The 13,228-nt window shown below is 39.3% G+C and overlaps 1 protein-coding gene across 1 annotated transcript in view; it reads right to left on the reverse strand.

The window, feature by feature from the left end:
* Positions 1 to 1,820: 1,820 nt before the first annotated feature.
* LOC118803521 overlaps positions 1,821 to 13,228 on the reverse strand; it is a 54,463-nt gene continuing 43,055 nt past the window's right edge. The window contains exon 13 of the mRNA XM_036564011.1: positions 1,821 to 2,431. Within this exon, the coding sequence (XP_036419904.1) occupies positions 1,905 to 2,431 (527 nt within the window). The 3' untranslated portion in view covers positions 1,821 to 1,904. The remainder of the gene's footprint in view (positions 2,432 to 13,228) is intronic.

Here is a 13,228-nt window from a genome sequence, read left to right on the forward strand (position 1 = left end):
GAAGCTACAAATTTTCTACACTAGGAAAAAAGCAGGCAATCTCCACTACCTTTCCAAAAGTCTCATCTAAAAACACATTTATTTCTTGCACTGAATAAAGTTGTTGATCCTCTCCAGCCTGAGACGCCAGGTCATAAAAGTCAGAAAACACACCCTCCTCCTCCTCCTCTTCCTGTGGCACTGGCATATCCACACTCGCCACAGACTCACCAACAGCTGCTTCACCACTGCTTATGGCTTCCACATGTGCAGATAGCGCAGTATCACTGTTGCCCTCTCCTTCATGCGCCTCTAAAGAAGCCTGAGACCCATCTTGATGTACAGTTTCTACCCTATGCACTCCAACTTCACTGACAGAAACCAAAACACTTATATCAGCGCCGGCCACTGCAGCTGGGCGCTCCTCAGTACCCTCACCCGGCCCCACACTCTGATCTACTGGCACCTGCCTCCCTTCACTTCCACAAGTGCCAGGCCCTGCTTCCTCAGACACTCGCACTCTGTGCGGACAGAGGCTCTTATGACCAACATTCCCGCACTCAAAGCATCGCATACTTCCCGTACTCACGTATAACATATACGATCTATCCTCACAGGTAACTCTAAGGCCTAACTATCCAAAGTAGGCTCATTCAAAAACATCAGCACCCACCATCTAAAGGACAAAACATGCTGCAGAGTTGAACTTTTACAATTCAACGGAATCATCCTAACATCACTGGCTATTTTTCCAAACTATGAAAGTTCACACACTATGTCATCATTGGGGAAAAAACAGGGGCACATTTGAGATCGTTACCTTATCCGTCGGTGAAAACAGCAGAACAACCCTATAAAACTCTCCGCTTACCGTAATGCTGTGTTCAACTAGTCGGTCAGCCAGTGTCTTCTCCTTCAGAAACACCACCACGGCCTTATTCATCCTCAATGCTGAGATAATGTTTTCGCATCCTACAAACTCTCCTACTACCAGCAACACGTCCTCCACTGCTAAATCAGGCGTCGATTCGCAGCGCACCCCATGACAGAGCAAGAGGGGCTGGACGCCACCGCTCAGGTGAGCCTCCGCCATCCCTGCACCCTCCCACATGGTCCGCCGTAAAACCAGCAAGCACACGAATCAGTACGTAATACAGTACCAATAAACCGTTTTGAGTATTGTTCATATGAAAAACCCGAAACCTCAAGGAAAGGATAACACATAAGTCAAAAAGTTACTCTCACAGAACACTCTCACACCATTCTCACCCTATCCCCTCCATCCATCCACAATCCCCCAGAAGAGAGAGAGAGAGAGAGAGAGAGAGAGAGAGAAAGAAAGGGATAGACAGAGATATAGAGAGAGAGAGAGACAGAGAGAGAGAGAGACCGAGATAAAGCGACAGAGAGATAAAGAGAAAGATAAAGAGAGACAGAGAGACAGACAGAGAGAGAGACAGATAGAGAGACAGAGAGAGATATACAAAGAGAGAGAGAGAGAGAGAGAGAGAGGGAGACAGAGAGAGAAAGACAGACAGAGAGAGACAGAGACACAGACAGAGAAAGAGAGACAGAGAGAGACACAAAGAGAGAGAGAGAGACAGATAAAGAGACAGAGAGAGAGATAAGAGAGAGACACAGACAGAGAGAGAGAGACAGAGAGAGAGACAGATAGAGAGAGACAGACAGACAGAAACAGAGAGAGAGAGAGCAAGAGAGAAAATTCTAGTTTTCTATTTTTTTAAGGCACTGCGTTCTCTGTTTGTGTGTATGTGTGTGTGTGTGTTTACTTTGTGTGTGTGTGTGTTTACTTTGTGTGTGTGTTCTGTGTGTGTGTGTGTGTTCTGTGTGTGTGTTCTGTGTGTGTGTGTGTTTACTTTGTGTGTCTGTGTGTGTGCTTTGTGATTTTCACTCAGGAGGTTATTTTATTTTAAACACACTGAGGAGCCATAATAATGAACCCAAAACCCAGCATAGAGTGGTTCAGTGAATGTGGTGTTGAAAGTGTGTAGATGGGTCAGTTTATCAGCAGAGACTCTGTAGAAGGACAGAGAGCCGGCCGGACAGTCCAGATACACTCCTACTGTCTCAGAGCTGGAGGGACGAGCAGAGAGATCAGTTCTGTTATTATTGTGCTGGACAGAGTATCTCTTATTAGAGCAGCTCAGAATCCAGGACTTTACATTCCGTCCAAACACACAGTCATCACTGTCTCCTTTCCTTCTGATTGATTTATATGTTACTGCTATATTAACATCTCCGCTCCACTCAGCCTCCCAGTAACAGCGTCCAGTCAGACTCTCTCTACACAGAACCTGATCATACCAATCAAATCTCTCTGGATGACCAGGATACGACTGTGAAAATATCAGATTCACCACCTTTCTGTTCCCATCAGACAGAAAGAGAGAACTGTTCGCTGTGTTTGGATCCAGAGTGAACTCACAGGAATCTGCACACAAGAAGAGACATTAGAGTGTGTGTGTTTTTATATAAGTGTGTGTGTGTGTGTGTGTTTGTGTTTGTGTGGGCGGCTGCTGGTTTATGACCTGTGCTAGTTCAGTCATTCTTTGTCGTTTATGGGGTTTAAACTCCTGAACATGCGCTAGTTTAGTCATTCTTTTTTTAACAGGGTTTAAATACCAGAATATGTCATTGTCGTACAACAGCATTCATACCTACATATAACTCACTAAATCACTTCAGCGGCCTAATCACACCGTTAGAATGTCTTAAAATAATCCCAGGTAAGTTTGTACTGGTTATTAAAGCCCAGTTAGTCTGTAGTTACTCGTCATTAAGTCTCTTCTGGTCATCATGCCTTTTCTTTCCTTCCATCCAATACTCTTTATAGAAGCTCATCTCAGATATCAGTCATGTTCTTTCACTAACACTTTTTCTCTAGGCTGTCCTTATAGGACAGTTGTCCCTGGACTGTTTATGCTGTGAATTTATTTAGTGATTCACTTATCAGAGCACATTCAGAAACTCACAGCTAGATCAAAAATAAAAGTGTGAGACTTCAGATGTAAATAAAATTGTCTTGAACTCCTTTTAGCAACAGTCAATCAAATTAAATAGAGACTAAAATATTTAATATATGAAAAGATCAAAATAAAACTTTTTTCTACTATTTTTCTAGAAAGAGTAGAGCCATCATGGAAAATGGCTGCCATGGAGCTGAGAAAAAGAACTTAATCTAGAAGAAGAGGCAGCAAATCTTACAGCTGTTTATAAAGACAAAGATGGGTTTGGTGTGAAATATATATATATCCAGAAAAAGGTAATGTAATATTCATATTTAATTGGTTGTATTTATTTATTTGTTTTTAGTTAATGTGGTGTGATGTGGTCAACATGTTTTCTGTTTTCTCTCGTAGACTGTGGAGTATTCAGTGTCCATTCTGATAAGGGAGGTTTTCTTTTGGATCACAGAGGAAACTAATAACTAAACATGAACCTGAAAGGAGACAGAAAATCTATCATGATGTCCTGAAAGTGTTCATGTCTGAATTTCATTACAGTGGAAAGGTTTTTGGTATGAATGATATAACTTTCTCATTTAGCTCTACACTGGACAGGCACTTCATTGAGTCCACATCTTTGTTTCTGCACTCAGGGTAACAAAGTATCAGAGAAACAGATGGACTACAGTCTGTAACTGTAGAACTACAGAGTGAAACTATGCGGTCAGTGGAGCTGATAAAGTGGACAGTGAGTGTAGAAACAAGGAGGTGGACTTAATGAAGTGGCTGGTCTGTGTAATATGTGAGGACATTTGCTCTCTCTCTTGTTGATTTGCTAATTTTTAAATGGTTTTCTGTTGTTTTTGTAGTTCTAGAACTAAAAGTTCTCTGTTATGCTTTATTTATATGTTTCAGTGTTGATGCTGCTCTGGAAGACGTCTGTGTCTCTCACGTGATGAATGATGACCATGTTAGCCCAGAATGAAAACAACCACAGTAGCAGGAAAAACCCTTCTGCTATAAGGAGCATTAATATGGAGATGCAGGGTATTTAAAAATGAACATTCACTGTGAATGAAAACAAGATTAATTGATGTTTTCATTTGTGGTCTTTCTCTGAAACTTTCACATTGATTCTCATAATTATATATTTACAGATGGCAAATGAAAAAGACCAACTACAACCACAAGAACAGCGTCTAATGCAGCAAATCAGATCATGGTTGGAACCACATTTCTAAATTTTATTTCTGTTTCTGGAACATTGCTGAGACAGATGTTCGGGTCACAACTAACCCTCTGGTGACTGAGAAGGACCAGTTCCAGCCTGAGGAGCAGCTTCCACAGGTTCCAAGAGACACAACACAAGAGGTAATGTAGAGAAACTGTTGCTGTGACTATCAGAAAAATGTTAGATGTTTTGTCAGAATCACAGTGAATAGAAGTTCACTCACCGTTAAGTGTTCTATTAAAGGGCCCAAATCATGGAGAGCTATACCTTTTTAAATAAGAGCTGGATGTGGTGTTTGAACGCTGTCAGAGTCGCTCCCAGACCATTCAGTCATTGGAAACTAAGCTGCAAAACAGCCCTTTTGAATTTGTTGTTCTGTGATGTCAAAAGCTACACATTTACACACATCCACCTATTCAGCCTACAGCAGTTTAGCCTCGCCCACTCACACTGAAGTTATAAGAGTGTTTCAGCCTGGACTGCTTTTCGAATGAAGCACAATACAGTGCAGCCAATCAGAGCAGAGCTCATTTATATGAAGCTTAAAAGCACAGAAACAAAAACAGCCTGTTTATTTCAAAAGGATAAAGAGAGGCTGAAAAATGAATGTTTTTGATACATAAAACCACACGAATAAGTGAATTTCAGAAGAAAAATAAAAACTAAACATGTAGAATATGGGCCGTTTAATGATTTAGTGATTACAGAAAGACTGCAGACAGTCAGATGTCTGAGTGGATCACATCTCAGTGTCGCTGCTGGACTGAGAATAGTCCACCAACCAAAAATATCCAGCCAACAGCGTCCTGTGGGTAGGGTCCTGTGGCCACTGATGAAGGACTAGAGGATGACGAACGCAAACTGTGCAGCAGCAGATGAGCTATCGTCTCTGACTTTACATCTACAAGGTGGACTGACAAGGTAAGAATGTCTAATAGAGTGGAGAGTGAGTGGACACAGTGTTTAAAAACTCCAGCAGCACTGCTGTGTCTGATCCACTCAGACAAGCGCAACACACACTAACACACCACCACGTCAGTGTTACTGCAGTGCTGAGAATGATCCACCACCCAAATAGTACCTGCTCTGTGAGGGTCCGTGGGGGTCCTGACCACTGAAGAACAGGGTAAAAGGGGGCTAAAAAAGTATGCAGAAAAACAGATGGACTACAGTCTGTAACTGTAGAACTACAAAGTGCACCTATATAGTAAGTGGAGCTGATAAAATGGACAATAGGTGTAGAAACAAGGAGGTGGTCATAATGTTATGCCTGATCAGTGTATGAAAACCATCCTTTTCTAAGTTGTTTTAAAAGACAGCACTGAAAAATGTTTGTTTATTTGAGCTCAAGCAGTTTCCGTCGTCAGATGGAGATACTGAGTATTGGCAGTTAGGAAGTGAGATAGCCAGTCAGCCAATTTGGGACAAAAAGACAAAGTGTTAATCGCAATTATTTATGTGGAAATTAATTGTCAAATCATCATTTGATGATTTTGATGGAATCTCAAACATTGGTAATCACTTCTGTGATGGTAAAGAATTTTGCATTTACTTAATACAAACTTAGTCTGTTTTTCTTTGACAGTGTGCAATGAAAGTACTGCAGCAGAGACGGAAAACCCCAGGAAGAGGACAGGAACACTGTGGTCAAAGCAGGAATGAAGGCTGTGATGACTTCAGGCCTCATATAATCAAAGGAAGACTGACCACGATGGCAGAATGTCAACAGTGCAAGGAGGCTGAGGATCCTGTGCTGACAAGCAGCTTGAAATAACAAACTTTATTTTTTCATTCTTGATATACGGCTGTTTGCTTGTTGAAGTTTTAAAATCAGAGTACATATGTGGCTTAAAATGTTGCAGAGATTCATTTTAAGGGACAGAGCAAGTATTTATTTTTTTATTCAGCCAGGCGAGTTTGGGTCAGCACCAGTGAGAAGGATGGTGTTGGATTGCGTGCGTCCTCTGGCGGATTGGAGGCGTCCTGAGGTGGTGACCTGAGATGAGCTTACAGTAATGTTAGCAACCATTTAGACAAAAGCAATAGTCCTTTACTGGCTGGATGAATATTCAGAATGTGATAAAAGCCTGAACTTAATCTAGTTCAGCTGTTACTGTGTCTTAAGATGCCTTGACAGTGTTTATAAGATGTCTTGAGACATTTTCTTATGCCAAGATATCTCAAGAACGTCTTAAGACGTATGAGTGAAGACACGGTCTTTGTCTTGAGACATGAAAGTTAACGTCTTAAGAAAAAGAAGTAATTATTTTGTGTGTCTTGAAGATGAGGCATGACTTAAGACATCACTTTGTCTTAAGACATAGAGATGTTGTGTCTTAAGACAGTTCAGTTGAGTCCAAAGAGTGGTCCATTACAAAAAGTCCTGTGGTATGAATGTGGTATTCCTGTGGTACTGCCAAACATACAATACAAAATTACAATTGAGGATTACCAGGATTACCACAGCACTCCCTAATGTAAAATATAATGAGAATATAACAAGTATGTCCTCAAGAAACAGCCTGCTGTAATCTTATGGTTTTTGTGTGATATTACTAAAAGAACATTCACTAAGGTTTTACTTGCTGTACTTTTGTGATGCTTTTTTTCTTTGTGGATTATTGCAGAAATGTTTTTACAGTAGCAAAACAGCAAAAGAAAAAATCAATTCTTAAACCATTTACCTTACCTTAAAATGTTTAAACTCATTTTCTTACATCATTGAAGTTCATGGTAGAATAACTTTTAATTTATCTCCACTGGTGAATGTTACAATCACAGTCAGTCACAGCCTTTTGCTCATTTGCAGAAAACTTGCTATGATTAACACAACATTGATCTATTTTCAAATGTACAATTGTAACCAGAGACAACAAGCTAGGAACCAAGATAAAACAACTTTGAACTAATAGGAAGTAAATGTACTTAACAGCTAACTTGGGTACTTTAGAGATCACATTACCACCAAAACTTAATGCAAAAAAAGCACTTGGTTCACTCTCTTCAACATCTACACTTCTGTTTATTTTCTTAAGCAGTTCAGGGCTGCCCAAAGTTAGACCATTAGGACTTTTAATTTGGCCCAACAGAAAAAGAAAAAAACTTTTTTTATATACCATGTAAAACTTTCAAAATTATTATCTCCAGGTATTTGGAAAACAAAAACAATAATAAACAAATGTATTTGAGTAGTAATATAAAGACCTATATTGTTTCACCACGTAAAATTAAACAGATTTTTGTTTAAATGTCCAACTTCATACTTTGACTTTAATATATTAAGACACAGCCTCTTCAGTGATGCTATAATCCTGTACAGCTGTCTCATGTATTTCAAGGGTTTGCACTTTTCTACTCTGTGTCTAGATTTAAACAAACAAACAAACAAAAACAAAACAGCACAGTTCATTCAGTACAGAGAGGTGCGAACCGGGAGAAAAGATCTATGGGAGGACAAACAAAAGACTGACGGGAGTTTCGGACCAATCAGAGCGCGAGACTCCGCCGCTTGGACGTTCGGTTTTGAAGCGCGAGCGCTCTCCGCCGTTCCTCCGTTTAAAGCCAAGCGCGACCGTTACAGCCGTTTACAGTGAGCGGGTCTCTCAGGTCGCTACCGCGGGCAGTTTATCGAGTTTGTTTAGCGAGTGTTAAACCTCGCTAAGACTCTCTTACACTCCTTACTGAGACAGCGCCGCCTGCCGGGTGACGCTTTCAGCTCCCGAAAACGAGGATTTTCAGCTGCGTAGTTAGCTAACTAGCTGACTGGACCGAGCGGAGTGGCGACTGGAGTCACGACTGCAACGGTCAGACTCTGCTTGCAAAAGGTGAGTAGTGACAAAATGAGATGAGCAGCCTCACTAACAGTCTGTTGAAGTAAACATTTATTTCTGTATTTCTGGGTCGATCTGCCGAGTGAAGACACCAGCGTTAGGTCAGCGTATGTAGTTATCTAGCTAGCGGCTAAGCGGCTTGTCTGTTTACGCCTCGCGGCTGCATCAGATGTCGCTTAGCACCCGCTCCCAGCAGCGCACTGTGACCATACTGCCCAGCTTCAGCTCTGTACAGCTGTCTCACCCAGCAGCGCACTGTAACCATACCGCCCAGCTTCAGCTCTGTACAGCTGTCTCACCCAGCAGCGCCTTGTGACCATACCTCCCAGCTTCAGCTCTGTACAGCTGTCTCACCCAGCAGCGCACTGTAAACATACCGCCCAGCTTCAGCTCTGTACAGCTGTCTCACCCAGCAGTGCAGCCATGGAGGCTCATAAGGTTTGGAGGATGGACAGGTGAGATGTTATGCTAGTGTGCAGCAGAATCAGTCAGTTGAAGCACTGAGGTAGCTGGAACAAATGAAAGGCTGCCTCAGAATTAAATCTAACATTGATCACAGTGCAGCAGGGTTAGCACACTGAACAATACAACAATGAAACTGAACATAGTCCGCCAGTCTGTGTAGTTCAGAGAGGGTAGTAATAATCTTAATTTGCTCAGTTACATTTACACTAGTAACGTCTTGGTGGATTTGTCCTTTCTAGAGTATTTTTTAAATGTATTATTTGTGCTTTATATTAATAATCTATGTTTTACATTTATTAGTAATATATAATGACAGTTTGTTTTGTGTTTTTCATTGTTATGCATTGCTGTTATTTTGCTGCATTTACCTCATGCGTCTGTTTTGTTTTAGATGTTTCTCATCAGAAATCATTTGAAGCTGAGCAACTGGTGAGACTCAAGTTTTATTTTTTTAAATAAAACTATATGAATGTCAGACAGATGTTTAGATTTGGTGGGTATTTCAAACATATATATTTCATGAAGTATTTATTGTAATACAGAAGAGCAGATTGATATGTTATTTGCCACTACAGCTGTGTTCAAAATATTGATATGGCAATATCACCAACACTGTGTCAATATTTATGAATTTACTTCTTCACAGTGCTTTAATGTGTAATACTGCAAGTCTCAGAGCCCTACAATTTATAGCATACAGCATGTGGTAAACATGCTCTAATAGAGTTCAGCTCTTATTAATAATCATTTCATGTAATAATTCTCTGTGAGAGAGATTAGAGGCATTGAACTCTTCAAACGTCTGGTTCTTGTCACTGCCACTATGAACAACTCTGACTCTGTAAGTTTTTCCACAATGGAACATTTCATATCAGGCTACTTTTTTGCATCTTAATGATGAAATTGTGCTTAAAAATCGTGTAATTCTCCTTTAACACAGCTTTTAACAGATACAGATATCAGTACTAAGCTCACACCTGCCTCAACTGCAAATGATCATTTGTTACGTGTTGACTGAGGCATGTTAGAGGATGAAAACGATAGAATTGTGAATTATCTAATCAACTTTGTTGTTTTCCATCCTTCTAAAGGAACATCCACTCTTTGGGCCTCATCCAGTATGGTGGCAGTCCATATCTCTCTCAACACTCAACTGTGCTTTTACCCAAGTGGCCTCATCCTGATGCTTCTTTCATTACACTGAACATCATTGTCTCAACATCAGCTGTGCGTGTGAGCTGGTTGCCACGCTGGAGTTCATGCATAGGTATTATTTAAAGCCTTGCCACATTTCTTTGTGTACTAAATGCCTGAGTTGATTTTAGATGAGTAAAATTATGTATACTGTACATTATATTCTACTTATAAAGGGAATATATAATGCTTTCCTGTTTTATGTAGTATGTTATGTATTTTTTGTGCGTGTAAGATACAAAGCTGAAAGTATATGCCAGAGGGAGAAACTCTCTCCCACAGAAACCACTTTTCTCAGCTGCCTGAGGGCTGGAGTTCCCCAGCCCTTTTCCTTTGTTACAAGATGATGTAATCCCATAACACAATCCTTTTTGCCCACCTACCAGCGAGCTTGGCATGCCCTCAGACAATGCAACGCATCTACCGGAGGCCATGTATTGGCGGAACCGCTCTGGCGCTTGATCAGTCAGAGCTGAATGAGCGAGCTAACTAATCAGAGCGTACTGGGCTCATCAGGAAGGAGGGGCTTAAAGACACAGGAGCTCCAACAGAGCGTTTCAGACAGAGGGTGAGTAGAGATTTACAGTATGAGAAAAATAATGTGTTTCTGCAACACTGAAGCATGTAAATGTATTATAGTCAAGCCCACAAATAAAATTATGAACATTGGAAATTAGCATAATAGGTCCCCTTTAAATTCAGCCTGCTTGTGTATGCAGATCCAAAAGTAATTTCAAATTTATTGTCTTAAAATTTATTTTTTAACATATGCATTTTCCTCATATCTCTGACAAAGAAGACCAGCACTGAGAAAAAACAGAGGAAGAAGCGATGGGCTGTGAATCTGACAGTTCTCTCACTCATCACAGATTTAACTCTGAAAGGAGAGATCGGTAACATTAGCAGTGTGATATCAGTAATGTTAGTGTTCAGGCATTATGGCATGGACATATGCACATTGAGTTATCTGTGTCCTGTTTCCTGTGACCACATATGTCCACATGGCTCTATTCCAGCTCCCAGCACATCTGAGTCTGGTATTTAATGTTTGACAGCTGATCATTATCTGGCTCAGGTATGTTAGGAGTGCTGCTGGGGTTCAGACCTCTGTATTACTCTGTTGGTCAGTTTTTCTTTTTAGTATATATGAATTCGTCTTAAAATTGTTCCCCATCATTTATAATTGTTCATAGTACTATATTGCTAATAACGTTAGTATAACTTATATACGGAATAACAGCAGACCTTAAAATCAGATTAATTGTTCGGAACTGTGTATTTATTGCAGTATGTTTCAAATTTCTACACAAAATCAGTTAACATGTTTTTTCTCCATCTGTAGAACATATCAAGCGTGATGACGCTATTGTACTATGCATATACACAGATGTAAAAACAATAAACAATAACTGTAATCTATATTTTTTGAAAGCTATGTGGGTGCTTTTTCATGGGCTGTGCTTTGGATTGCAGAGTAAATTATTTGAATGTAGTATTCTGAATTTTTAACAGATTAACAAGGAAATACAAAATTGTAAGAAAGTGATTTTCCATACCCCTTTAAATCACATTACTGTAATAACTGTCAAATAGTAATTGTAAAAAAATGTTTTTTTTAACACATTTCTAAAACATTAAGGGTTAATTACTATAAAAAGGTATTTAAAAGAACTGAATTAGATTTTTAAATTTTGCAGCAACGCTGTATTACAAAATAGGTGTATAAGAGTTTTCCCTCATACTACCACCATGTTGAAGGCATGGTCTGAACTCACATATACATTTTCACTGATTCCATAAGCTTTTCTAATGCAACAGAAACATTTAAAGGGGAATTCCACATTTTTGTACACTTGATTCTGTTCTTGCGATGTAAACAAAGTCATTTAGTGGTTTCATATAAAATGGCTCATTGTAGAGAAAGTTACAGACTGGGAACCATGTGCCTATTATTATTATTATTATTATTATTACTTTTGTTGTTAAATTTGTTCTGAAATGTATAAATGTAGTATGTACTAATGTATGTAATGTTTGTATGTTTATAAAATAATATACAATATATATATTAAAATAAGTGATACCATTATACATCCTACATAGAACAAAAAAATTAGAATTTTTGCTGTAAATAATGTTATGTTTTAAAATTCCCTTAAAAATATTTAAAAGTAGAAGATTTATTTTAAAAAAATGTAGGTAAAATTTAAAAATACGTATTATGCATCCTACATCTTCAGACATCTTGGGATATTATTATTGCCAAGACATCCTAAGATCCGTGTCTATAGACATGTCTTAAAGACATGTCTTCATTTCTTAAGACATGCCTCAAGATGTCCTAAGACGTCTTCATAATGTGTCTTTAGACATGTCTTAAGACATCCCAAGACATGGTAATGGCTGGGTATGTAACCAGAAAACAAAAGACACTTCCTCTGTAATTATGAGAGGAAGATCAGCTTTATGTTTCGCCTGTTTACTCTTTGGGGAACATACACTTTTTTATGGCTTGGAGCTGTTCCTTCTTTTTGGGCTTTTAAGTAGTTTTGAGGCAATTTCTCTCTTTTGTTTTTTCCAGCCTTCTTTTCTTTTTGTGTTCTTTCCTTTTTCCCTTTTTTTTTGTTAAAACACCCCTCTACAAAAGTGTGACAAAGGGCTGCTGTTTGCCATGGCCTTAAGTAGAGGAATCCACAGATGTGCCAGGTTGGGCCTAATCAGCCTGAGGGCTTGTGGGAATCGGAGTTCCCTGTGCTTGTGGCGAGTTCTGGTGATGCAGAAGGTGGATTTTACTGCGTCTCTAGGGTGATTGACGATGACGATAAAGCAGCAAATTGACCAGTAGCCTGTTGCCCATGCTTAACTGGCTTAAGGCTTCGAGCACATTGAAAGAAAGATGTTTTGACAGAAACAACAACAGATTTGTGTGATGGTGTTCTGAGATTCTGAGGTGGAAATGGCCGTAATGTGGAAATGGGTTAAGACTGGCTTGTGAGATTATGTGCAGTATTCCTTCATCTCCTAAATACGCCCCAAAGCCATCATCTATTGATTACAGTTTGGTGGGGGGTGTGGAAAAGAGCCTCTTTCCCATGGAAGTCAATATCGCAAAGATATATGTGTATATGTCCCACTAGCACCTCGTCTGAGTAAGTGTTCAGCGCTCATAGGAGAAAGATGGCATAAATATTGACTGACAGGATGATCCAAACCCCAACCTACAGGCTGAGGAGCTCCCATTTGAACATGACAACTGCATTTTGTGTTTACTTGGGTTGTCTTTATCTTAATTAAAACTAGTTGGATTATCTGAACATTTAAATGTGACAAATTAGCAAAAATAGAAGAAATCGATTGAGGGGCAAATACTTTTTCACAGCACTGTGAGACAAAAGAGTAACTGGAGTTTTCAAATTATGCAAATTATGATGATAAAAATAAATTAAATAATGAATAATCAATAATAAATAAATCTTTCAATAATAAATCTCAGTTGATAGTGTACCAAGATGATATATACCTTGTTAAAATTTTATTTTAAAAATAAAAAGGTTTATTTGTAG

This window comes from Colossoma macropomum, unplaced genomic scaffold, assembly GCF_904425465.1.
Source record: "Colossoma macropomum unplaced genomic scaffold, Colossoma_macropomum, whole genome shotgun sequence".
NCBI classification, from domain to species: Eukaryota; Metazoa; Chordata; class Actinopteri; order Characiformes; family Serrasalmidae; genus Colossoma; species Colossoma macropomum.